General features: G+C 42.8%; 1 protein-coding gene across 2 annotated transcripts; it reads right to left on the minus strand.

Annotated features, from left to right (window-relative positions):
- Window positions 1–2,469: 2,469 nt before the first annotated feature.
- LOC115056323 (mucin-2-like) lies at window positions 2,470–24,842 on the minus strand. 2 transcript variants are annotated; one of them, XM_029522656.1, is made up of 45 exons: window positions 24,737–24,842; window positions 24,376–24,631; window positions 24,166–24,280; window positions 23,680–23,770; window positions 23,441–23,565; window positions 23,126–23,333; window positions 22,799–22,924; window positions 22,579–22,693; window positions 22,341–22,491; window positions 22,112–22,225; window positions 21,946–22,015; window positions 21,689–21,826; window positions 20,999–21,163; window positions 20,764–20,858; window positions 20,550–20,676; window positions 20,186–20,438; window positions 20,053–20,105; window positions 19,855–19,958; window positions 19,537–19,688; window positions 19,298–19,436; window positions 18,850–18,960; window positions 18,589–18,768; window positions 18,192–18,431; window positions 17,943–18,099; window positions 17,613–17,741; window positions 17,299–17,417; window positions 7,486–9,618; window positions 7,225–7,425; window positions 6,473–6,647; window positions 6,126–6,373; window positions 5,776–5,959; window positions 5,476–5,683; window positions 5,192–5,367; window positions 4,962–5,031; window positions 4,711–4,811; window positions 4,585–4,616; window positions 4,311–4,488; window positions 4,112–4,216; window positions 3,973–4,013; window positions 3,749–3,871; window positions 3,545–3,640; window positions 3,272–3,400; window positions 3,137–3,176; window positions 2,934–3,057; window positions 2,470–2,806 (listed from the first exon to the last, which is right to left on the minus strand). In XM_029522656.1, exons 1-45 carry the CDS (start codon window positions 24,807–24,809, stop codon window positions 2,605–2,607), a joined length of 8,172 nt encoding a protein of 2,723 aa, XP_029378516.1. In that variant the 5' UTR covers window positions 24,810–24,842; the 3' UTR covers window positions 2,470–2,604. The 2 variants fall into 2 exon arrangements, with proteins under 2 accessions (XP_029378516.1, XP_029378515.1); XM_029522655.1 differs by having other exon boundaries at window positions 7,225–9,618.
- Window positions 24,843–26,804: the final 1,962 nt, after the last annotated feature.

Below are 26,804 nucleotides of genomic sequence, written 5' to 3' on the forward strand. Positions count from 1 at the left end.
AATGTTAGTAAACATAATTTTAAGTTTTATGATGCAAAAGCTGGGCAGCACAGCAGCATAGTGGTTAGCATCGTGCCCCACAATAAGAAGGTTGTGGGTTCAGTTCCCGGCCTTTCTGTGTTGAGTTTGTATGTTCTCCCTGTGCCTGTGTGGGTTTCCTCCCATTGTGTGAGTGTTTGTTTGTCTCTGTGTGTTGGCCCTGTTATGGACTGGTGACCTCCCCCAGTGTGAGCTGGGATTGGTTGCAGCACCCAGTATGGTTAAAGATCTCCATCCCATTGGTGTTGGTAACAAATGTGGTGTGTTTCCAGGAATTGTAGCAGTATTTACATGCTGCTGTGTTTCATGGACTCACCAGCCTCTCTCCTCAGCATGCAGTTCTACTTCAGCCTCGTTTTCTCCACCTGCCACACCATCCGATCCACCTGCTGTCGCCACCTCCTGCCTTTTTGTCATTTTCTACATCTTCTGCCCCTGACAAGAAAACCCCTTTAAATAGTCTTTGCCTCTTTCTATGTATTTTGGGGTCGAAACGCAGAGCTGCACATGACACAGGTTAGCCCTGAGCCCTCTGCTTTGCCTCAGCGCAAGTATGTAGACGGGAAAGCAATACAAATTTACACTTTGTCCATCTACTGAATTTGTGTTTAATGTCTTTAGTAAAATATTGGTGCAGTAAATGTGATAAGTTTATCTGTATAAAGTTTTGTGTATTAAAAGCCAAAGGTGAAACTTGACCCAACGTGTTAATGGTGAGTAGTACTGTGTTTAATCAGACCCAGTATGTGAATGTATTATGTCAGTAATGCTGTATGTGTCAGGATCCCTACGTTAATTTGTACGCATTTCCTGTTTTCTTTTGTAGTTTGTATTCTTGTATTCTGTTGCATTACTGCTAGTTTTACTTTCTGATTCTGCCCTCTGTTTGATGACATCCCGGCCATAATGTCTTACTCCTGTGTGTCTCATCGGCTCCCCTCTCCTTCCCATGTGCCACATTGTCTTATTTACATACCTTATGTCTATGATAAATATGTTTTGGTATTTTCGACCTTTTGAAGTTTTGCTTGTTCCCTGTCTGATGTGTCTGTCTGATTCTGCCTGCCTCTTTGGATTTTCACCATTTGTCATTCGTGATGGAGAAACCGTAGCTTTCTGAACCAAAGAGTCAATATGAAGCCATTGCGTTGAAAAAGTTCAGTGTTTCGAAGCATCTGATGGTTAAATATGGCGACATCTGCTGGCCAATGGTCAGCATAGCATTTGCAAGGAACAAAGGGCAAGTTGTCATTGAAGAGCAAAGCGCTGCTGTGTGTGTTCAACAATTAAGGTTCTTTCAATTTTCGAGTTTTTTCTTTAACATGAATAATATACTTGTGTTATAATGTGATTGTGCCGCCAAAAAATACTGTATATAATAAAGATATGCTTTTGCAACGTGTGGAAATATTTTTGTAACAGTAGTACAAAATGCTGATGATGCCTGCAAGGGGGTTGGGTTCAAAGACTTTCATTCAAAAACAAGATTCTTTCAGCTGAGTTTGGCTTGAATCTGTTTTGCTTCGTTGTCACTGGCTCTCCAGCTTTGGAGAAGACTGTTTCACTTTTTCACACACATATATATATATATATATATATATATATATATATATATATACACTCTGCATCGCTACCTCCGTTCACAAAGCCAAACTTAATAAAGTCAGGTTTGTACTTGCGCGCAGATTTAGCCTTTGAGGACGGGTGGCATCACTTTCAGCGACATCTTTTTCGTTTTAAAAACTTCCCCAGGACAGTTTGGCTCCTTCTTCTGCTGCTGCTGCTGCTGACATGAGCGTGTGAAGCAGCTGGCTGACGCCCCGAACGGTTTTTGCTTCAGAGCCCCGCCCTCAATTCAAAACCGCGTGACGTACTGAAGGTGCATTTGGGGAGTCACGTGGCGAAGCGAGGCGTCGACAGGTGGAGAGATAGAACTTTATTGATGTATCGTCATAGTTCGAGCATCACAACACTATTTGTTACCTCCTGGATTAAAGAGCAGCTTTACGGGCCTTGTTTCTCTTTTGCACACCCACACCTGGCGTTTTACTTTACATTCAGGGCCTACAACAGATGCACTTTTGCACCACTTTTCTTTTTGTGCTGCACTTTACAGCCTCTTTTAAATATCTTCTCTCTTTTGGACAAGTGCTGTACAAGGGCTTAAAGCAGCAGTCCTTGGTGGCGGTCCTTTTATTTGTTTTTGGTGGGATGTGTCAAGGGTGGTTAGCTGTGGGAACCGTTAAAATTTGTTCATTTAAATAATTTCCACTGGAGTGAAATTCTCCGAGGTGGCATTTATTTATTTGCGCCTGGTTCAATCCTGTCACAGATAGTTACAGAAGCAAGAATCGCGCAAGTGATGACGATCAGCAAAGCGCAGACTAAACTTGGACAGATGCAAATAAAACATAAGTGAAGAGACATGAACAATGCTGTATCTGTTTAATTGATTTGTTTTTAAGTACACTCACTACAATGACTACCATCATACTATATCACACACAGACTATATCATGTCTAATATGGGAACTTTCACAGCCCTCATCAATTAGGGTAAAGTTTTTACACGAATTGAGTGATGCTTCGCCTCCTGCGAGCAGGTTTGAAGCACTCAGTGTAGTTACAGCCACACTGCTCCACATGCATGTATGTGTGAGGAACCACTTCTCCATTCATACAGTGCAAATCAACGGTGCGATTGCTGTGGCGTACCTCCTTACAGCAGGAGCAGCGGTGCTCCATCACAGCTGCTGCGTCAGAGTACCTGCAGAAAGAAGCAGCGGGATGAGTGAAATCTGCATAAACTACACTTACGCTGTTTCTGACCTTACTGATTGAATACGTTTGTGACTTTAGAGAGGAGTGAGTGCCTTAAACAATCTGATACTTACTTCATGAAAGTATTGCAGCGTCCTTCACAATATGGAATATCCACCTCCTGATTAGACTGACAGCCATTGTGCAAAATGCGTTTTTTCATGGATATTACCTTGCAGGCTTTCTCTTTCTCCAAACCTTTTTCAGAGAAAAACGCAATTAGCTCAGTTATCCCTCATACCTTTTTCCATAAATATAAATAAAAAGTCATACTCACAAGTTGTACAACAGCCATCTGCTGCAGTCTGAATTGTATCCTGCGGAAGAAATTGCAGAACATTGACATAGTTTGTCAAACAAAAAAGCCTGTTCCCACAGGTGTGCTCATCCAGCTTGGTTTCGTCATACTTACAGGGTGGCAGTTGCTCTGCTCAAAAGGTGGGCATACAATGCGCGAGCTAACTGTTGTTAAAGTTTTATCGACCCTGATGCAGGTGTAATGCTCGCACTTATTGCCAGGTGGTGACCAAGTTTTCCCTTGCTGATGGAGGTACACGTCCACACGCACACACACACACACACACACACACAAAATCAGCAGGAATGCACACAGATGTCAAAACACTGAACTTCTTTAGACGATTAAACATTTACATTTGGAGTAAACAGCAATGATCCAGCTTACCATCAATAGCTTATTGGTTCCATTAAAACTAAAGGCACAGTGTGTCTGTACACACTTTCCACAGCATTCTGTATCATCTTCCACATATTCATATCCCTGAGAAAATGACGAGAGTTAAATCCAATTTTACCCTCACTGAGAAAACACAAGCCCCGTTCTGTTGTGTATATGAAGTAAATGGATGGAATTTTCTTTTTTTCTTACCTCATCACAATCTTCTTTACACTCAAGAAAGTCACAATTTATTTTCAATAGACCAGTTTTCAAATCCACCTCGTTGGTACAGGTACAATTTTGACACTGATTGGCAGGAACTGAAGATTTGGGCTTGTAAATAAAGAAGAAATATGAGCACCATCAACGCTTTTAAAGACAAAGCTAAATTTGCAATCAGTAAGACGACCACTCTCACATTTCCATTTAGTTACCTGGTATTCAACCTGCTTGTGGACACAAACTCTTTTTGGCTCTAGATAAAAGTAAGACAACATTACATGAAGTTACTTAAAAGGGTCACTGCAGTCATCGAGGCTTATATACATTCGAGGAGTGAATTAATGATCTCACCACAGGTATGCTCTAGGCAGCATTTTCCTTCAGGGACGCTTGCACTCGGGATATGTCCAAGTGGACATTTCATGTTTGAAACTGGACAGGTATTGCTTTGACATTCTGTGAACAAGACAAAACAGCGATTGTAAATAGTTATTCAGAAGACTGTTTCTGAAAAATGGAAGACCAACGTGTAGTGATGCTAATGTCTTACGGCACACAAGTCTGGGGCACCAGAGGTTTGAAGGATCCGTTTCGTTGACAAGAACAAACCCTGGGTCAGGGCAGCTTAATACAGTTTGTGGTGGACATGCCTTAGGTTTGCAAGTCACTGTTTTTGTGGACTCCTCACATATGCATTCTTGGAAATTGTACTCAAATATCTCATTAAACTGAAAGAATAAGTCAGAGCATCAGTTTTATTAGACTCTAACAGGTAAACAACATGTTTGGATTTTAACTGAGCATGAACAGAGGAGTTGGCTTACTTCACGAGGAATTCCTTCAGGATCGAGACATCCTGTTGGAAAATGATCAATCCTGTCAGACTTTGTCAGGGTAAATTGATGCAATATATTCAACTCATGAACAAGATTTGAAGACACCTTACTTACCACACTTATGGACACAAACACCAGACTCTTTGTTGAAGAGTTTCATTCCATCAGGACAATAGCAACCCTCAGTAGTGTAGTTCATGTGTGGTTCATTGGGACTGCATAATTAAAATGCCAAGAGAGGAGGTCACAATCATTTCTTTCACATTGAACACAGCCTCAGTTTAACACACTGTGTTTGTTTTTGTATTTTGTATTTTTTTTTTTTTTTTATTACTATGCCATAAAGTGAATATGTTTAAACTTACTTGTCTTCACAGGTTGGCTGCTCTGCAGGCCCACATGGTTTGTAAACTTTGTTGGCTGGACAGTTGCTTCCTGTTAGTGAAGAAAATAACTCAGTCACTTCTTTTAAAACTACTTTTAAACTATCCTATCAAGCCTGTGGGTGCAAAATTCACCAAAAATAAATATACATTTGCACCTCCTCATTCCATTTATTCCAACATTAACAAGAAAATAAGGAGGGGTTTCTTACCACAGATTGTTGTGTGGTTCCTCCAGTGAATACAAACCCCAGACTGAGCACAGGCAGCAGCATAAGTCTGTAAACTGATACACTCCACTGTTGGGTTGCTCATTCGACAGCTATCAAAAACACAACCTTGGTAGAAATGGTCAGGGGAGACAAAGCGATGGCATTCTTCAAAGACACTGTAAAGGTAAAAACAGATAATACAAATTAAAGAACTATCTGTTTTAATTGAAGTGAGTCAAACTTATGATAAACGTGAACAGCTAAACGGTTCGAAAAATGTGTACCTGGTCTTCAGCAGCTCGCATATAGGGTCTGGTGTGCATTGAGAAACAGTCGGTTGTGGTTCAGGCTGGGTGGGCAGAACAGGTGGCACCTTGCAGTTGGGCTGGGCAATGTTGTGTGCAAACCAATAGTCAGCCATGGCTGTACAACTCGCCACGAGCTCTCCTTGAGGCAGCATACAGTCATCCATCTGGTTGTTGTTGCACGTTCCTGACAATAGAGTCACAAAGCAGTTGATGTCGCAGTCAAGCCTCAAACTAAGGATTTCTTTAATATGGAACTTGTAAGAGGAATGCCCTTACCACAATGACCCTGTGTGTTTCTTCCAAAGTATTGATATGGAAGGTCAACGCTAAAGCCAATTATTCCAAATGTAATGACCACTCTCAGGTGAGGGATCTCAAAAATCAAATTAATTCCAGAGTCCACAATCTTTACACCATATTGTGAATAAGGTAGTTTTAGACGAGCATCATGCTGTAAAACCTATGGGGGAAAAGAATACATTTGTGACAAGAATAAAGATAACATATCAGAAAAACATCCGATGTTCTCATTCCATCTATACCAACAGAAATAATACAGTCAAAATTAGCATGGTGAATTTTTCAGAAGATACAAAAATCTTTCAAACTGTCATATAATGTTTTACCTCCAACTGTGCTGCTCCCATAAGGTTATGATTGATCAATCTGAACTTCAGTGAATGGTATGATATTATTATTGATCGCGGGCAAGAAACCCTTTCAACAGGATCACAATAGACATTGTCAATATAAATCTTGAGGTCATATCTTTTGATAATCTCCTCCATCAAAACATAAGTACAGTTTCCCTGGTAACTGTAGTAGAGTCCATCAAATGTAATGTAATGAGGATCTCCCCAGCCTTCACATGCACCTGATAAGAAAAGGGAAAAGGAGGTTTTAAATTCAAAATATGCTTAACAGAGAAAAGTAATACTCAATGAGAAGTTCCGATAAACAAAGAATTGCTTACAGTCACAAGCATAGTGTTGGCAGCAATGGTGCTCATCATACACAAGAACTGGCTTCTTTCCATTGGCACAAGTGATGTTTTGAAGGGGTGGGCATTCATAAGGAATTATTTCAATTGTATTGTTCTCAATGCATCGCGCCATGGTGCAGTTGCACAAAAAGAAGATCTCGTTTTGCTAATGTAGGAAGGAAACATATGTGACATCAGTGGTGTTTTGAAAAATTTGGCAAAAATGTTCACAATTTTACTTTTAAATTGAATATGTACATTTTGGTTCAAGGTTCTCTAACAAGATCTTGAATTCTAGTTAAGCAGAACAAAATTATTTAATTCAGAGCAAAAAAAGTACATGATTTTCTTTCAAATACTGGTCAATACTGGTCTGGTTTTTCTGAGATAAAGAGCACCGCAAGCAGCTGCTATTCTGTCTATTCACTGTGTAATATGGCTATATAATTATATATCTGAATGACTGACCAGCTACAAAAATCTTGAAAAAATTACAGAAACTACATCTTAGTGATATTATTAATTTGCTATGCATATGTTACGTTGATTTCTTTGTGCATTTACTAAGAGTCTTTTATCTTGCTGTAAAAGAGGGAAAAGACTTGTAGTCAAACAGAAACTGGAAAAGAGGCAGGAAACGTGATTTGGTCTGAAATGCAGTATAGTTGCTGATGGATCCGTTTGACATTGCAATTGTAATGTAAAAAATTATGTTTTTAAAGATAAAATAAGAAGGCTCTTACAGTTACATTCCATTCAGGGCAGATAGGTGGAGGATTTGTGGGTGTAATTATGGTGGTGGTTGATTCTTCAGATGTAGTAGATTCAGTTGGTGGTGTAGTAGATGTTGTGGTGGTGGTGGTTGACTCCTGAGGTGTAGTCGTAGGTCTGGTTGGTGGTGTTGTAGATGTTGTGGTGGTGGTTGACTCCGTAGGTGTAGTTGTCGGTCTCGTTGGTGGAGTTGTAGATGTTGTGGTGGTGGTTGACTCCGTAGGTGTAGTTGTAGGCTGTGTTGGTGGTGTTGTAGATGCTGTGGTGGTGGTTGATTCTTCAGTTGTAGTAGATTCAGTTGGTGGTGTAGTAGATGTTGTGGTGGTGGTGGTTGACTCCTGAGGTGTAGTCGTAGGTCTGGTTGGTGGTGTTGTAGATGTTGTGGTGGTGGTTGACTCCGTAGGTGTAGTTGTCGGTCTCGTTGGTGGAGTTGTAGATGTTGTGGTGGTGGTTGGCTCCGTAGGTGTAGTTGTAGGCTGTGTTGGTGGTGTTGTAGATGCTGTGGTGGTGGTTGATTCTTCAGTTGTAGTAGATTCAGTTGGTGGTGTAGTAGAAGTTGTGCTGGTGGTTGACTCTGTAGGTGTAGTCGTAGGTTGTGTTGTTGGTGTTGTAGATGTTGTGGTGGTGGTTGACTCCGTAAGTGTAGTTGTAGGCTGTGTTGGTGGTGTTGTAGATGCTGTCGTGGTGGTTGATTCTTCAGTTGTAGTAGATTCAGTTGGTGGTGTAGTAGAAGTTGTGGTGGTGGTTGACTCCGTAGGTGTAGTCGTAGGCTGTGTTGGTGGTGTTGTAGATGCTGTGGTGGTGGTTGACTCCGTAGGTATAGTTGTAGGCTGTGTTGGTGATGTTGTAGATGTTGTGGTGGTGGTTGACTCCGTAGGTGTAGTTGTAGGCTGTGTTGGTGGTGTTGTAGATGCTGTGGTGGTGGTTGACTCCGTAGGTGTAGTTGTAGGCTGTGTTGGTGGTGTTGTAGATGCTGTGGTGGTGGTTGACTCCGTAGGTGTAGTTGTAGGCTGTGTTGGTGGTGTTGTAGATGTTGTGGTGGTGGTTGATTCTTCACTTGTAGTAGATTCAGTTGGTGGTGTAGTAGAAGTTGTGCTGGTGGTTGACTCCGTAGGTGTAGTTGTAGGCTGTGTTGGTGGTGTTGTAGATGCTGTGGTGGTGGTTGACTCCGTAGGTGTAGTTGTAGGCTGTGTTGGTGGTGTTGTAGATGCTGTGGTGGTGGTTGACTCCGTAGGTGTAGTTGTAGGCTGTGTTGGTGGTGTTGTAGATGCTGTGGTGGTGGTTGATTCTTCAGTTGTAGTAGATTCAGTTGGTGGTGTAGTAGAAGTTGTGCTGGTGGTTGACTCTGTAGGTGTAGTCGTAGGCTGTGTTGGTGGTGTTGTAGATGCTGTGGTGGTGGTTGACTCCGTAGGTGTAGTTGTAGGCTGTGTTGGTGGTGTTGTAGATGCTGTGGTGGTGGTTGATTCTTCAGTTGTAGTAGATTGAGTTGGTGGTGTTGTAGATGTTGTGGTGGTGGTTGACTCCGTAGGTGTAGTTGTAGGCTGTGTTGGTGGTGTTGTAGATGCTGTGGTGGTGGTTGACTCTGTAGGTGTAGTTGTAGGCTGTGTTGGTGGTGTTGTAGATGTTGTGGTGGTGGTTGACTCCGTAGGTGTAGTTGTAGGCTGTGTTGGTGGTGTTGTAGATGTTGTGGTGGTGGTTGATTCTTCAGTTGTAGTAGATTCAGTTGGTGGTGTAGTAGAAGTTGTGCTAGTGGTTGACTCCGTAGGTGTAGTCGTAGGTTGTGTTGTTGGTGTTGTAGATGTTGTGGTGGTGGTTGACTCCGTAGGTGTAGTTGTAGGCTGTGTTGGTGGTGTTGTAGATGCTGTGGTGGTGGTTGATTCTTCAGTTGTAGTAGATTCAGTTGGTGGTGTAGTAGAAGTTGTGCTGGTGGTTGACTCCGTAGGTGTAGTCGTAGGTTGTGTTGTCGGTGTTGTAGATGTTGTGGTGGTGGTTGACTCCGTAGGTGTAGTTGTAGGCTGTGTTGGTGGTGTTGTAGATGCTGTGGTGGTGGTTGATTCTTCAGTTGTAGTAGATTCAGTTGGTGGTGTAGTAGAAGTTGTGCTAGTGGTTGACTCCGTAGGTGTAGTCGTAGGTTGTGTTGTTGGTGTTGTAGATGTTGTGGTGGTGGTTGACTCCGTAGGTGTAGTTGTAGGCTGTGTTGGTGGTGTTGTAGATGCTGTGGTGGTGGTTGACTCCGTAGGTGTAGTTGTAGGCTGTGTTGGTGATGTTGTAGATGCTGTGGTGGTGGTTGATTCTTCAGTTGTAGTAGATTCAGTTGGTGGTGTTGTAGATGTTGTGGTGGTGGTTGATTCTTCAGTTGTAGTAGATTCAGTTGGTGGTGTAGTAGAAGTTGTGCTAGTGGTTGACTCCGTAGGTGTAGTCGTAGGTTGTGTTGTCGGTGTTGTAGATGCTGTGGTGGTGGTTGACTCCGTAGGTGTAGTTGTAGGCTGTGTTGGTGATGTTGTAGATGCTGTGGTGGTGGTTGACTCCGTAGGTGTAGTTGTAGGCTGTGTTGGTGGTGTTGTAGATGCTGTGGTGGTGGTTGACTCCGTAGGTGTAGTTGTAGGCTGTGTTGGTGGTGTTGTAGATGCCGTGGTGGTGGTTGATTCTTCAGTTGTAGTAGATTCAGTTGGTGGTGTAGTAGAAGTTGTGCTGGTGGTTGACTCCGTAGGTGTAGTTGTAGGCTGTGTTGGTGGTGTTGTAGATGCCGTGGTGGTGGTTGATTCTTCAGTTGTAGTAGATTCAGTTGGTGGTGTAGTAGAAGTTGTGCTGGTGGTTGACTCCGTAGGTGTACTTGTAGGTTGTGTTGTCGGTGTGGTAGATGTTGTGGTTGATTCTTCAGTTGTAGTAGGTTTGATGGGTAGTGTTGTTGTTGTTGCTATAGTTGTAGTTGTGTTTTCAACTACTTGTGAAGCAGTCTGCTGAGAAATCGTTGTAGGTGTAGGACCAGTGACGGGAATTTCTTCGGTAGTTGATGAAACAGTCGTTCTTGTTGCAGTAGTAAGTGTGGTTGGTGGTGTTGTAGATGTGGTGGTGGTTGATTCTTCAGTTGTAGTAGATTCGGTTGGTGGTGTAGTAGAAGTTGTGCTGGTGGTTGACTCCGTAGGTGTAGTCGTAGGCTGTGTTGTCGGTGTTGTAGATGTTGTGGTGGTGGTTGACTCCGTAGGTGTAGTTGTAGGCTGTGTTGGTGGTGTTGTAGATGCTGTGGTGGTGGTTGATTCTTCAGTTGTAGTAGATTGAGTTGGTGGTGTTGTAGAAGTTGTGCTGGTGGTTGACTCCGTAGGTGTAGTCGTAGGTTGTGTTGTTGGTGTTGTAGATGCTGTGGTGGTGGTTGACTCCGTAGGTGTAGTTGTAGGCTGTGTTGGTGGTGTTGTAGATGCTGTGGTGGTGGTTGATTCTTCAGTTGTAGTAGATTGAGTTGGTGGTGTTGTAGATGTTGTGGTGGTGGTTGATTCTTCAGTTGTAGTAGATTCAGTTGGTGGTGTAGTAGAAGTTGTGCTGGTGGTTGACTCCGTAGGTGTAGTCGTAGGTTGTGTTGTCGGTGTTGTAGATGTTGTGGTGGTGGTTGACTCCGTAGGTGTAGTTGTAGGCTGTGTTGGTGGTGTTGTAGACGCTGTGGTGGTGGTTGATTCTTCAGTTGTAGTAGATTCAGTTGGTGGTGTTGTAGATGTTGTGGTGGTGGTTGATTCTTCAGTTGTAGTAGATTCAGTTGGTGGTGTTGTAGATGTTGTGGTGGTGGTTGATTCTTCAGTTGTAGTAGAAGTTGTGCTGGTGGTTGACTCCGTAGGTGTAGTCGTAGGTTGTGTTGTCGGTGTTGTAGATGCTGTGGTGGTGGTTGACTCCGTAGGTGTAGTTGTAGGCTGTGTTGGTGGTGTTGTAGATGCTGTGGTGGTGGTTGACTCCGTAGGTGTAGTTGTAGGCTGTGTTGGTGGTGTTGTAGATGCTGTGGTGGTGGTTGATTCTTCAGTTGGTGGTGTAGTAGAAGATGTGCTGGTGGTTGACTCCGTAGGTGTAGTCGTAGGTTGTGTTGTTGGTGTTGTAGATGCTGTGGTGGTGGTTGACTCCGTAGGTGTAGTTGTAGGCTGTGTTGGTGGTGTTGTAGATGCTGTGGTGGTGGTTGACTCCGTAGGTGTAGTTGTAGGCTGTGTTGGTGGTGTTGTAGATGCTGTGGTGGCGGTTGATTCTTCAGTTGTAGTAGATTGAGTTGGTGGTGTTGTAGATGTTGTGGTGGTGGTTGATTCTTCAGTTGTAGTAGATTCAGTTGGTGGTGTTGTAGATGCTGTGGTGGTGGTTGACTCCGTAGGTGTAGTCGTAGGTTTTGTTGTTGGTGTAGTAGATGCTGTGGTGGTGGTTGACTCCGTAGGTGTAGTCGTAGGTTGTGTTGTCGGTGTTGTAGATTCTATGGTGGTGGTTGACTCCGTAGGTGTAGTTGTAGGCTGTGTTGGTGGTGTTGTAGATGCTGTGGTGGTGGTTGACTCCGTAGGTGTAGTTGTAGGCTGTGTTGGTGGTGTTGTAGATGTTGTGGTGGTGGTTGATTCTTCAGTTGTAGTAGATTCAGTTGGTGGTGTAGTAGAAGTTGTGCTAGTGGTTGACTCCGTAGGTGTAGTCGTAGGTTGTGTTGTTGGTGTTGTAGATGTTGTGGTGGTGGTTGACTCCGTAGGTGTAGTTGTAGGCTGTGTTGGTGGTGTTGTAGATGCTGTGGTGGTGGTTGATTCTTCAGTTGTAGTAGATTCAGTTGGTGGTGTAGTAGAAGTTGTGCTGGTGGTTGACTCCGTAGGTGTAGTCGTAGGTTGTGATGTCGGTGTTGTAGATGTTGTGGTGGTGGTTGACTCCGTAGGTGTAGTTGTAGGCTGTGTTGGTGGTGTTGTAGATGCTGTGGTGGTGGTTGATTCTTCAGTTGTAGTAGATTCAGTTGGTGGTGTAGTAGAAGTTGTGCTAGTGGTTGACTCCGTAGGTGTAGTCGTAGGTTGTGTTGTTGGTGTTGTAGATGTTGTGGTGGTGGTTGACTCCGTAGGTGTAGTTGTAGGCTGTGTTGGTGGTGTTGTAGATGCTGTGGTGGTGGTTGACTCCGTAGGTGTAGTTGTAGGCTGTGTTGGTGATGTTGTAGATGCTGTGGTGGTGGTTGATTCTTCAGTTGTAGTAGATTCAGTTGGTGGTGTTGTAGATGTTGTGGTGGTGGTTGATTCTTCAGTTGTAGTAGATTCAGTTGGTGGTGTAGTAGAAGTTGTGCTGGTGGTTGACTCCGTAGGTGTAGTCGTAGGTTGTGTTGTTGGTGTAGTAGATGCTGTGGTGGTGGTTGATTCTTCAGTTGTAGTAGATTGAGTTGGTGGTGTTGTAGATGTTGTGGTGGTGGTTGACTCCGTAGGTGTAGTCGTAGGTCGTGTTGGTGGTGTTGTAGATGCTGTGGTGGTGGTTGACTCCGTAGGTGTAGTTGTAGGCTGTGTTGGTGGTGTTGTAGATGCTGTGGTGGTGGTTGACTCCGTAGGTGTAGTTGTAGGCTGTGTTGGTGGTGTTCTAGATGTTGTGGTGGTGGTTGACTCCGTAGGTGTAGTTGTAGGCTGTGTTGGTGGTGTTGTAGATGCTGTCGTGGTGGTTGATTCTTCAGTTGTAGTAGATTCAGTTGGTGGTGTAGTAGAAGTTGTGCTGGTGGTTGACTCCGTAGGTGTAGTCGTAGGTTGTGTTGTTGGTGTTGTAGATGTTGTGGTGGTGGTTGACTCCGTAGGTGTAGTCGTAGGTTGTGTTGTTGGTGTAGTAGATGCTGTGGTGGTGGTTGATTCTTCAGTTGTAGTAGAGTGAGTTGGTGGTGTTGTAGATGTTGTGGTGGTGGTTGACTCCGTAGGTGTAGTCGTAGGTTGTGTTGGTGGTGTTGTAGATGCTGTGGTGGTGGTTGACTCCGTAGGTGTAGTTGTAGGCTGTGTTGGTGGTGTTGTAGATGTTGTGGTGGTGGTTGACTCCGTAGGTGTAGTCGTAGGTTGTGTTGGTGGTGTTGTAGATGTTGTGGTGGTGGTTGACTCCGTAGGTGTAGTTGTAGGCTGTCTTGGTGATGTTGTAGATGCTGTGGTGGTGGTTGATTCTTCAGTTGTAGTAGATTGAGTTGGTGGTGTTGTAGATGCTGTGGTGGTTGTTGACTCCGTAGGTGTAGTTGTAGGCTGTGTTGGTGGTGTTGTAGATGCTGTGGTGGTGGTTGATTCTTCAGTTGTAGTAGATTGAGTTGGTGGTGTAGTAGATCTGGTTGTTGTTGTTATATTTTCACATTGATAAATCTCACAACAAACTCTGATCTTGTAGTCCAGGCACTTGTATGGACGGTTTTGCTGGTCCACCTTTTTACATATTAAACCGTAGTTTATATCACAACTAACTTTTTGTTTAGAGGCACTGACAAAGTCATCAAAATCAATTTCAGGTACTAGTGTTGATTTACACTCAAGATACATCTTTTTGTCACATATAGGTAAACCACTCTTCTCGATGTTTTCATATGTTTCAAAGTCATTTCCATCTGTGATGGGGTCATACACATCATACCACTGAGACCACTCACATGTTGGTACACATGGGGTAATGGTTGGTGGTGTTGTAGATGTTGTGGTGGTGGTTGACTCCGTAGGTGTAGTTGTAGGCTGTGTTGGTGGTGTTGTAGATGCTGTGGTGGTGGTTGATTCTTCAGTTGTAGTAGATTCAGTTGGTGGTGTAGTAGAAGTTGTCCTGGTGGTTGACTCCGTAGGTGTAGTCGTAGGTTGTGTTGTTGGTGTTGTAGATGTTGTGGTGGTGGTTGACTCCGTAGGTGTAGTTGTAGGCTGTGTTAGTGGTGTTGTAGATGCTGTGGTGGTGGTTGATTCTTCAGTTGTAGTAGATTCAGTTGGTGGTGTAGTAGAAGTTGTGCTGGTGGTTGACTCCGTAGGTGTAGTCGTAGGTTGTGTTGTTGGTGTTGTAGATGTTGTGGTGGTGGTTGACTCCGTAGGTGTAGTTGTAGGCTGTGTTGGTGGTGTTGTAGATGCTGTGGTGGTGGTTGATTCTTCAGTTGTAGTAGATTCAGTTGGTGGTGTAGTAGAAGTTGTGCTGGTGGTTGACTCCGTAGGTGTAGTCGTAGGTTGTGTTGTTGGTGTTGTAGATGTTGTGGTGGTGGTTGACTCCGTAGGTGTAGTTGTAGGCTGTGTTGGTGGTGTTGTAGATGTTGTGGTGGTGGTTGACTCCGTAGGTGTAGTTGTAGGCTGTGTTGGTGGTGTTGTAGATGCTGTCGTGGTGGTTGATTCTTCAGTTGTAGTAGATTCAGTTGGTGGTGTAGTAGAAGTTGTGCTGGTGGTTGACTCCGTAGGTGTAGTCGTAGGTTGTGTTGTTGGTGTTGTAGATGTTGTGGTGGTGGTTGACTCCGTAAGTGTAGTCGTAGGTTGTGTTGTTGGTGTAGTAGATGCTGTGGTGGTGGTTGATTCTTCAGTTGTAGTAGATTGAGTTGGTGGTGTTGTAGATGTTGTGGTGGTGGTTGACTCCGTAGGTGTAGTCGTAGGTTGTGTTGGTGGTGTTGTAGATGCTGTGGTGGTGGTTGACTCCGTAGGTGTAGTTGTAGGCTGTGTTGGTGGTGTTGTAGATGCTGTGGTGGTGGTTGATTCTTCAGTTGTAGTAGATTCAGTTGGTGGTGTAGTAGAAGTTGTGCTGGTGGTTGACTCCGTAGGTGTAGTCGTAGGTTGTGTTGTTGGTGTTGTAGATGTTGTGGTGGTGGTTGACTCCGTAGGTGTAGTTGTAGGCTTTGTTGGTGGTGTTGTAGATGCTGTGGTGGTGGTTGACTCCGTAGGTGTAGTTGTAGGCTGTGTTGGTGGTGTTGTAGATGCTGTGGTGGTTGTTGACTCCGTAGGTGTAGTTGTAGGCTGTGTTGGTGGTGTTGTAGATGCTGTGGTGGTTGTTGACTCCGTAGGTGTAGTTGTAGGCTGTGTTGGTGGTGTTGTAGATGCTGTGGTGGTGGTTGATTCTTCAGTTGTAGTAGATTGAGTTGGTGGTGTAGTAGATCTGGTTGTTGTTGTTATATTTTCACATTGATAAATCTCGCAACAAACTCTGATCTTGTAGTCCAGGCACTTGTATGGACGGTTTTGCTGGTCCACCTTTTTACATATTAAACCGTAGTTTATATCACAACTAACTTTTTGTTTAGAGGCACTGACAAAGTCATCAAAATCAATTTCAGGTACTAGTGTTGATTTACACTCAAGATACATCTTTTTGTCACATATAGGTAAACCACTCTTCGCGATGTTTTCATATGTTTCAAAGTCATTTCCATCTGTGATGGGGTCATACACATCATACCACTGAGACCACTCACATGTTGGTACACATGGGGTAATGGTTGGTGGTATTGTAGATGCTGTGGTGGTGGTTGATTCTTCAGTTGTAGTAGATTCAGTTGGTGGTGTAGTAGAAGTTGTGCTGGTGGTTGACTCCGTAGGTGTAGTCGTAGGTTGTGTTGTTGGTGTTGTAGATGCTGTGGTGGTGGTTGACTCCGTAGGTGTAGTCGTAGGTTGTGTTGTTGGTGTTGTAGATGCTGTGGTGGTGGTTGACTCCGTAGGTGTTGTAGATGCTGTGGTGGTGGTTGACTCCGTAGGTGTTGTAGATGCTGTGGTGGTGGTTGATTCTTCAGTTGTAGTAGATTGAGTTGGTGGTGTTGTAGATGTTGTGGTGGTGGTTGACTCCGTAGGTGTAGTCGTAGGTTGTGTTGGTGGTGTTGTAGATGCTGTGGTGGTGGTTGACTCCGTAGGTGTAGTTGTAGGCTGTGTTGGTGGTGTTGTAGATGCTGTGGTGGTGGTTGATTCTTCAGTTGTAGTAGATTCAGTTGGTGGTGTAGTAGAAGTTGTGCTGGTGGTTGACTCCGTAGGTGTAGTCGTAGGTTGTGTTGTTGGTGTTGTAGATGTTGTGGTGGTGGTTGACTCCGTAGGTGTAGTTGTAGGCTGTGTTGGTGGTGTTGTAGATGCTGTGGTGGTGGTTGACTCCGTAGGTGTAGTTGTAGGCTGTGTTGGTGGTGTTGTAGATGCTGTGGTGGTTGTTGACTCCGTAGGTGTAGTTGTAGGCTGTGTTGGTGGTGTTGTAGATGTTGTGGTGGTGGTTGACTCCGTAGGTGTAGTCGTAGGTTGTGTTGGTGGTGTTGTAGATGCTGTGGTGGTGGTTGACTCCGTAGGTGTAGTTGTAGGCTGTGTTGGTGGTGTTGTAGATGCTGTGGTGGTGGTTGACTCCGTAGGTGTAGTTGTAGGCTGTGTTGGTGGTGTTGTAGATGCTGTGGTGGTTGTTGACTCCGTAGGTGTAGTTGTAGGCTGTGTTGGTGGTGTTGTAGATGTTGTGGTGGTGGTTGACTCCGTAGGTGTAGTTGTAGGCTGTGTTGGTGGTGTTGTAGATGCTGTGGTGGTGGTTGATTCTTCAGTTGTAGTAGATTGAGTTGGTGGTGTAGTAGATCTGGTTGTTGTTGTTATATTTTCACATTGATAAATCTCACAACAAACTCTGATCTTGTAGTCCAGGCACTTGTATGGACGGTTTTGCTGGTCCACCTTTTTACATATTAAACCGTAGTTTATATCACAACTAACTTTTTGTTTAGAGGCACTGACAAAGTCATCAAAATCAATTCCAGGTGATAGTGTTGATTTACACTCAAGATACATCTTTTTGTCACATATAGGTAAACCACTCTTCGCGATGTTTTCATATGTTTCAAAGTCATTTCCATCTGTGATGGGGTCATACACATCATACCACTGAGACCACTCACATGTTGGTACACATGGGGTAATGGTTGGTGGTGTTGTAGATGCTGTGGTGGTGGTTGATTCTTCAGTTGTAGTAGATTCAGTTGGTGGTGTAGTAGAAGTTGTGCTGGTGGTTGACTCCGTAGGTGTAGTCGTAGGTTGTGTTGTTGGTGTTGTAGATGCTGTGGTGGTGGTTGACTCCGTAGGTGTTGTAGATGCTGTGGTGGTGGTTGACTCTTCAGTTGTAGTAGATTCAGTTGGTGGTGTAGTAGAAGTTGTGCTGGTGGTTGACTCCGTAGGTGTCGTCGTGGTGGAAATTTCACACGCCTCCACACATATGTTCTTCTCCTCATCAAATATGGGCTTGTCCTCCGGGCATACGGGGTAACAGCCTTTAAAAGAATCAAATGAATTCTACAGACAGCTTTTCGGTGTCGACGCTCTCTTTTTTAACATTTGTTTTTCAACCTTGGTCATCAAAGCTGGCCATGAGATGTGTGAAACTCACATTATTACGCAATAGCAGCCCCAAACTTTTTCAATCGCACTCTAATCTGAGGTGTGACGCTGTGAGTTAACCTTCTCACCTTCCAGTTCCGGCAAGGGGTTGAGAATTATCCCGTCTGGATTCAAACAGGTCTTGTAGATGGGTTTGTGACACGGATGGTAGTGCCACTGGCAATCCCCCGGACTGTTGTAGTAGTCACAAAAGACGGCTAGGAAGAAAACGTCGGCGGTACGTTAGCTTTCAACATCGGTATTTATTTGAAGAAGTTTGATAAAGTTCAAGAAAACTGAAGAAATCTTCTCTCATCGTTGCACGGCTGAATTCTACCAACAATCTTGGTGCGTGAAAAAAAAAAAAAAAACAACAACGAATGAAGTCAGACCAAAAGCAAAAATGTGTGTTTACTCACGACATATTTCTGGCGTCCTCCACGAAACGCAGACGCCGGCCTCGCTGCAGGCCTGAGCATAAGCTGCAACGGCTGTGCAGAAACACTCGCAGTCTCCTCCGGTGTCACAGCTACACGAGTCCTTCACACAGTTATCGTGAAACGGAAGGGGGTCGACCTGCAAAATGAGGAGAGACATTTAAGGACGTGATTAACATTCAAACCGCGAAACGTCACGCCGCTCGGAGTTTGAAAGAAATGTGTTCTCACCAAACTGCGGCAGTCTTTGAACGTGTCGGATGTTATAATGCTACACATCATCTTTGCCCAGTGATGCCGATGTGGTTTTAGTACACAAGGGTCCACATTGGCCTCCGCATCAGGGCAGCTGCTGGACAGTTTCCAGCTGTTGGCAAATTCTGTCGCGCTGCTCACGACCAGCTGGCCCTGGGTGGTGAAGTCATTCTCGCCATCGCCGTCGAAATTTCCACAGAGGCCGCATACCTCTCCCTGTGCGGTACGGACGAAAGGATTCAGTGGCAGCTCTCACATGGGGACAAAAACATTTCACAGGGATTCAAAGCCGCTGGTCGCAGCTTTTTGACGATTTACGAAGGCAGCTGGACTTTAGCGTCGAAGAAGGCCACATGATTTTCAACGGACTCACGCTGTGCTGCGTTTCCAGGAAGATGCGAACGGTTGTTCTGCGATCCCACATCACTGCCAGACCGATTGAAGATTCGACCACCAGATACAAGCCAGCCGTCCTTATTTTGTATGGGATATCAGTGCCTTGATCCAGGTCCCCTTCTTCATATTTACCCTTGGATAACTTGATTTCCTTTCGCTGAAATGTGACGGAGATCACTGTTTGCTCGATATCTCAGGCCAGCACTCAAGCTTTTCACGTTTTGTGATGCGCTCTTACCCCCAGTTGAATTCTGACGATCTTGGAGCACGTGGTGCCTGTTGTTCCACATGGCACGTTTTCTGTGATCACTCCAAAGTTATGCTGAGCTGTTTTATTGCCACAGTTGTTCTTAAAAAGAGAGAAATTCATTAAACAACGTGTCAATTTTCATTTGCATGTTCAATTTAAATGCTGATGCCCGAGCTTGGCCACAACCCAGGGTTTTAGTACGTTCATCCTATTTCAGTTTATGAATTTCTGAGCTGAAAGAAAATTAGTGGAGCATGTTGGCCGTGCCCGAAATTGTGCTCCATTTTCTGTGAGGAAATGTATGCGTTCGTGTCTGCGGTATATAAAATGCCATACTACCTTTTATAGCTATGGATGGACTAAACGATGTAGGGAAAGAGTGAAAGCGTGAACGAGAGGTTGGTTTGTTGGCATGATAGGTATTTGCTCGGTTTACCTTGACAGCAACGTAGGCACAATGTCCTTGAAAAGCATATTTTCGCTCATCGAATGTACTATAGTGCCCGCTCCCATAAATGATGCAGGTTTCTGGACACTTTTCTTCTGTGCACTCCCATCTTCCACTTCTGCAGGTGCTAGATTCAGCAGAAATTGTGAAATGCATTATAATGCAGTTTACACCAGATACTGTTTCTCCTCTGCGGTATTGCATGTCTGATTAAAACGGGGTCATACCACGTGTTGCACTGGTTTTTAATTTGTTTCCCTGGTGCATACAGCCGTTTGTTACGCTGACACGGGCAGTCGCTTTCTTTCACGCAGGAACCTTTGCCGTCTTCAAGGAGGCCACTGGGACACTGACAGCCAGACTGACACTCAGTGGCGTCCTGAGGAGATAGACAGACCTCACAGATTTAAAAAAATGCCAAACACGATGATATTAACAACAAATGTCAACACAACTGCGTAGCCACTGGTATGATTTTCAGTGTAGCATAATAATTTGAGCCAGAGAGCCGAACTTAGACACGGCAGTAAAGAAAAGCAGCTCACACAATCACTGTTGTCCAGATTTAGACAAGTTGGAGCACACTGCACTCCAAGCTGTCCTACGGTCGCAGTGGAGCAATTGAAGTACACTTTTGGAGCAGGGCAGACTGTAACAGAAAGTGGAGCTGATTTAATATCAATTTCAAACAAATTCTTTTGTGGTCAAAACAAATCTTGCAATATCAAAGAAAAGAATCATACGTGCTGATTGGAGTCTCCAAGAATGGCAATGCAAAACTCCACCGGTGCAAATGCTAAAAAAAGATTAGTATTAGATGCAGCAGTAAGATACTGAAGACTGTTTATGTAAGAAATAGGAAGCACGCAAACTCACCAGTGCTCGTCTCTGATGCTGGCAGACTTTCCCGCCTTAATATAGCCTTCGTTATGGTAGCATGGACACTTTGCCTTGGGGACACAGATCTCTTTTTCATTGAGGTAGTGATCCTCGGGGCAGGAGCAGCCATCCACAGGCAAGAAGTCAGAAGTGCAGCTTTGCTGTGAGCCCAGTGACCTGCAGGTCAGCTGGCATCTCTGATGTTTGTAAGAGAAGGTCTGGGATGGAGGGCAGGTCCCACCATATTTCTCTGTTTTGTGTGCAACGTGAGGATGGTTACTTCATATTTTACAACTAACTAATCCAAGTGATGAATAAAACTTCATGAATCACTTTATCTTAGGTGAAAAGAAATCCTTACCGCACACGCTGTCTCTCCAACCTATCAGAAAGACTCCCTTTGACGCGCAAGCCCGTGCATAAGAGGACAGGACGGCGCAGAGGCAAGCCTCGCTCTTGTCACAGTTACAGCTGGCATAAGTACATCGCTGCAGAAGCCGGAAAACAGTTTTTGAGATTTACGGTCCCATCGAAGTTTCATTCAATCAAGGACAAACCAAAGTATTTAACTTTACCTTGTAGTACAGTTCAGGGTCCACCACCGAGTGACATTGCGTGAAGGTACTGTTTGGGCTGATCAGCAAAGCGCACCAGTGTTGGGCGTACCGCTCTGTGAACGAAAAACAGCTACTTTATTTTTCATGTCCTTAACTGTGTCCAGTTGGCTTCAGTTTAACAACTATTGTCTCATTAAAAAAAAAAAAAAAAATCAATTTTGTTTATTTATTTATTTATTTATTTATTTTTTACCATTTTCCAAACTGAGAGAACATGGGTCTTCAAGTCTCTCCTTTCTGTCTGAACACATTGTATTTGCCTTCCAGGAATTAGCAAACAATACTGCCGTTCCCTCCACAATCCCCTGAGGTGTCTTCATCTCATCATACATGACCTTGTTGTAGTTGCCACATAAACCTAAACAAAGACAAATTCATAGGAAAACAACCTGTCAATTACTCCAACGAACACACCAAAATGGAAACAGCTCATATGATTTTTGAGGGATTTGTCTATTCATTTGATTAAATTGAATTAAGATGTCATTATTTATCTATTGTCTGCACATTGTTTTATATTGAACTTTCTTTCTTACGAGTGATTAGTTAAAGAAATAATAATCAACTGAAGAAACAGTTTTGCCAAATGTGATCATTATCGTACAGAAATGTATTCACTGACAAGTTTTGATACTGTTCATTGTTCAGTGGTAAATATGTGAAAAAGGTTTGTTATTGCAGAGTTGTCTTATTATTATTATTATTATTATTATTATTATTATTATTATTATTTTTCCCTGGTGAACCTGTCTGCTTTGTTTAAATGAGAGGCAGCTGCGTATGGCAATTAGATAGTATTATACTATCAAAAAGCTTTATTTTGAAAGTTAAAAAAAAAACCCAAACAAACACACAACTTAACGTTAACACAAATTAAACTTACCTCTCGTCTTTGTTCTGTATGCCTGTGTCAGGCTGACGTAGACTTGCATGATAGGCACATGCTGGATCTGAATTTGTAACCCAAAAGTGGTTTGGAACATGATGTGAAAGGACGAAGCCTTGAATATGGTGATGTCAGCTTTGAATGAGGAAACATACAAAAGCAGTAAGGGCATTTGTTCACGCCATAGCGTAAATGAAAAAGGGACAATAATGTGGTCCATTCAGACTTTTTTGAGGTTTTCTTGGCTGACCTACCTGCTTGGTAGGGCAAACTGATGGTCTGTGTGTTCTGCTTTACTTTGCCGTCTGAAGTGAACGTTAAAACCTGGATAAAAAAGTATTGGCCATTTGAGCATTGCAAATGTCAGTGTTTGAATTAATGAATGACGACAGCCTTTTTGACTGACAGGCCTTCACTTACATTGTTTCTGTCATTGTTCAGCAGGATTTTAAGGCTTTTCAGACAAGTGTCAAACTCTTGGTGTGCGCATCGCACCAACTGGACTGTGATGGTAAAATTTGGACTTGCTGCATCCTGCAAATTACAGCGTGAGAGCAGTTAAATAGATAACATTTTTTGTTTTGTTTTTCTCCATCGACTAATGGCATTTTTTGGGCTAATTGAGTGTATAAAAGAAGAACTCCTTCACCTTGCTTTCCACTTTGGCCAAGGTGTAGAAACAGTCTCCGTGGAAGGTGTAGGTTTTTCCATCAAAGGTAGTTATATGTGAGCCCTCTTCAACTGCACATGTGGCAGGTGTATCATGTGTCTTACAAACCCATTTACCCTCCAAACACGTACTGAAACAAGCCACATCAATTCACATAAATAACATTAAGGCATCTCAAATAATATCTTCTGTTAACACTATGAAATAGTTGAATTACCATTCCCTCTCTTCCTGCCAATAAACCTCGCTGGAGTTATAGATTCTGTTGTGCTTGCACTGACATTCAGATAGAGCAATGCACCCTCTTTTAGAAACATCATCAAACACGGTACCTGAAGCAGAGCGTAATAGGATATTAAGGATATTAAGAGGTGAAATAGCAAAGTCTCAACAAAATAATATCCACGAAGAAGTCCACTGTGGGGACGAGCACTCACCAGGTGGACAGAAGCAGCCGTCCATTTTGTGTTCCTCGCACAGTGAAGTTCTGTCCTGAGATGAGCAAGTATTCATGCATGGGGAACCACTCTCTTGAAAAATCATGTTGAATGGGCATACTTTCTCTGTAAACATAAATACAATGGAACAGAGTGACTTCTTTCAGTCTGAGGAGGCACAACAAAATTCAAAATTTTTATCCAGAGAAGTATTTAAAAACAAAAGCTTTTTTTACAGAGCTGGTTTTAGCATTTTAATGCTCGTCAGCACAAAATAGATGAAATGTAAAGTTTTGCCCAAACTGGCATGAAAATGTTAAACGTTACCACAGAAAGTAGATGTCCTCCAGTTGGGAGGGTTCCCTCCTGCATGCGAACACTGGCGAGAAAACTCAGAATATGTGCTACAGACACAGTCGTCTGTGTTGTTGCAGCCGCACATGTCCTGTGCACATGCCTGGATGTAAGGCTGTGGGTCAATTAGCCTGGTGCAGGGGCTCCAGTCCTCTGAATTAAAGATTTTGTCACAGGTTTGCTAAAATGGAAAAAGAGATAAGTGAGGAAACCAAATTTCGAAATGGTTCGTAATATTGCGTGCCACTGTTGCAGGCAGTTGCTAGTAAATAATAAACCTATAAACACCTTGCATGCAGTTACATTCTGAGCCGCCTGTGGGTCTTCATCCTCTTCATCGGGGTCCTCACATTCATAATTTGGAAGGTGGACTTTGTAGTTGTTTCCAAATTCAATCGGGCTTATTTGGCGATCTACATCCAATTAGATTAATATTATCATACCATTATCATACCAATACCAAAGGTACAGAGGATGAAGATTGAAATGAGTTAAGTGAATAAAGTGAATTATCATATAAACTGTACCATCATGAACAAACTCATTCTGGACGCTAAACCCATTGAAGTCTCCACAAAGTCCACAGGTACGATTAGCATAGTCTTGATGGACTTCCACCTACAACACAGTAAGAAGTCATGGCAAGAATTAAAACAAAGTTCATAACTCAACTGAAATATCAAAATGCAAAATTACAGTACAACGATAAATGCCCCATGAATTGACATGAAGGGAATTTTTATTGCGTTTGACTTTGTACCATATGTAACACACACACATACATATATAAATATATGTTTACAGAATAGTGTGATATTGTAAATGAATGAAGGAAGAAAACTGACTCCACTGACTGTCAGACTTCTGTCTGTTCTTCCACAATAATGAATGGAAAAAAAAAAAAAAAGTTTCCGTCCGCTGTATCTCACTGGCTCTAATGTTACATATGACTCGATAAATCGGTTTGAACAGGCACAGAGGATAGAAGATAATAGATGGAGGGATGCTTTTACCATGACTGCATCATCATAATTCCACATGACTGTGACGCCGACTTTGGAGTGGAGTTTGATGTAAACATAGTAGTTTTCCACCTCTACTCCTGAGTTGTAGTACGGCAAGTTGATTCTGGAATACAGAGAAAGTGTATTTTTGTCCATTTTAATTCTGGACATGTCGCAGAAGGGAGAAGCAGAGCAGCTTCTCACAGTCTTTTTACTTACTTCTCATCATTTATGGTGGTCTGCTGCCTGTTGACATTGAATGAGAGGTCATTGATGGTGACCACCAGATACGAGACCGTGGGGTTTCCATCCCTTTCTTCTCTCTTCATGTGCACGCTGAATTCACTGTAGGTTTCATGACAGTCGGAGGCCAGGTTGTATTCACACATGCCAGGGAACTGGTACACAGCACCATCGAAGGTCTTGAAGTTCCCTCTGCCCCATGTGCTACAGATGCTGTTGACATGGTTGGGTGCTAAGAAATATATAAAAGAATTCAAAATAATTTGAGGACATTGATACAGCATTTACAGAACCAGCGTAATGAAGCATATAAATAATAATAATAAAAATGTCTTACACAGTCCGGCTTGAACATCAGAGACGATTGCAACAGAAGCAAGGAAACATAACCACGCTCTTCTCCACCTCATTGTTGCCACTGGGAGGCTTGCAATCCCAAAGAAGGTGAGAGTCAGACGAGAGTAACCCTTTTTATTCATGTTGCACAATTTTTGCTCCCACCCCGTTTGCTGATGGGATGAAGTTGAATTTGTTAGATAAATATGTACTTAGATAAGGCATAATTTCTCTCATGCATCCTGCTGATTACCCAATTAAATAAAATATTTGCATATGTGCACCAATGCAAATATCTCATTCACAGTGTAATACTCTATTCTGTTCAGTTTCTTCCACTTCTTGAATAGTAAGTCATTACTATATGAATAAATAGCCTTGTGACATATTTTCATGAAACTCTTTTATTTAGTAATGATAACGTGTCCATGATTTCCTCATATGAGAACTGTGCTGTCCTCTGTTTTAATAATTATTTCAATTATTGGGCTGTAATTGAACTTGCAACTCAGCACAAGGAATCCTTTGATAAAATGAAAAAACAGGCCATGCTGATAGTATGAAAAGCAGGTACTATACTAACGTATTTTGTCAATACAGCATTAATAATACAAACTAATACAAAAAAATGTCATAATGAATAAATCCACATCAACTGTTGGGAAAGTTGATATCTAATGAGAGAGAATGACCCTAAGATACTAGTGACCTCTCAATAACTTCAAACATTGACTCTGTCTTAAACACAGCCCATGTCAACCTATCTGCCATCTGCTCTACATATGACAGGCAAGTGGATCATTAATATGTAGGGCTGATAAATTCTGTTTAAATGTACATATTTTGCTGTATTATTGTTTCCCTCAGGCAGGCAATTATGTTGCAAATCCATGAACGGACGTGTGATTTTCTATCAGATCAAGTTAAAGCAAATTTTATTTGTATGGCACTTTTCATGCATAAAAGCAACACAAAGTGCCTCACAAAGGCACGAAAAACAACAGAGACATGACAGACAGGAGGCTCCACACCAAGGTGCAAAGCCGTGTAGCCTCCCGGGCCGGAGCCGTCCACAAGACAGCACCCCCATCAGTAGACCAAAAGCAAGTCCCAGTGTGGTAGGCCCCCGTGAGAAACACTGGGGATCTAAAGTAATAGGCTAAAACTACTAAAACAGTAAGATAAGAGAAAAGGTATAAAATAAACAAAGTACATAATTAAAACAAGTAGCGAAAATCATATCAAATAAAGATCAAATATGATAAGAAGCCTGATTAAACGGAATGAAGAAATAACAGAAATCAATAATAAACTGAGCGTGAAGGCAGTATTGGGATATTCAGGGATTTGCACGTCTCGTGTAACGATCCTGAATTTGTTGGAAAACTCAATGACCGTCTGACTACTTGACCTCAGGATGGACATTGAAGTGAGCATTACAGGTAAATCTGTGAGCTTTTAGACAGCATAATGCTGCCTAAAAAAACATATTGCTTAATACGTTTTACCAGCTGAAGCTCTGTGGCTATGTGGCTATCAATTTTTCATTCATTCATCTACTACCGCTTATCCGTTTCTGGGTCACGAGGGGTGCTGGAGCCAATTCCAGGATGTACCAGGTCAATGGACAGGTCACCAGTCCATCACAGGGCCAACACACGGAGACAGACAGAGACCAACAACCACTCACACTCAGTAGCCACATTTTATTATTATTTTCCAAAATTAAAAATTATTAGCATTAAATGCTACCACTGCTGTTTTCTGACCACTCATTATAGAGCCATAATTTTAAGAGTTTTATTTGTATCTGATGCCAAGAACACACATTCCAATGAGAGGCAGAAAAGATTTCAGTTTCAGAACTAAAATAAAGGATTATGGATTAACTGACACTTTCAGGAAATATTGTAAAATTAATTTAACCGTGAAGGATTTAATTATTTATTTTTAACTGTCATATAGACATAACAAGATGAAAACTTAATGGTTGGTTCTGTTCAGCAAGATATAGTGTAGATAAAATACAAGAATCTGTGTGTGTGGGTTTTTTGTTTGTTTGTTTATTA

The sequence above is a fragment of the Echeneis naucrates genome, chromosome 16 (assembly GCF_900963305.1).
Source record: "Echeneis naucrates chromosome 16, fEcheNa1.1, whole genome shotgun sequence".
NCBI lineage: Eukaryota > Metazoa > Chordata > Actinopteri > Carangiformes > Echeneidae > Echeneis > Echeneis naucrates.

Excerpts from the sequence above, each read along its gene's own strand:
- LOC115056323 (XM_029522655.1), bottom strand. The coding sequence starts at position 24,809 with ATGAGGTGGAGAAGAGCGTGGTTATGTTTCCTTGCTTCTGTTGCAATC. Across the intron at positions 22,925-23,125 it reads GAGGACATCTACTTTCTGTG|AGAAAGTATGCCCATTCAAC; the intron begins GTAACGTTTAAC and ends TTATGTTTACAG. Across the intron at positions 17,742-17,942 it reads GAGGACGCCAGAAATATGTC|CCGTCTTTTGTGACTACTAC; the intron begins GTGAGTAAACAC and ends TTTTCTTCCTAG.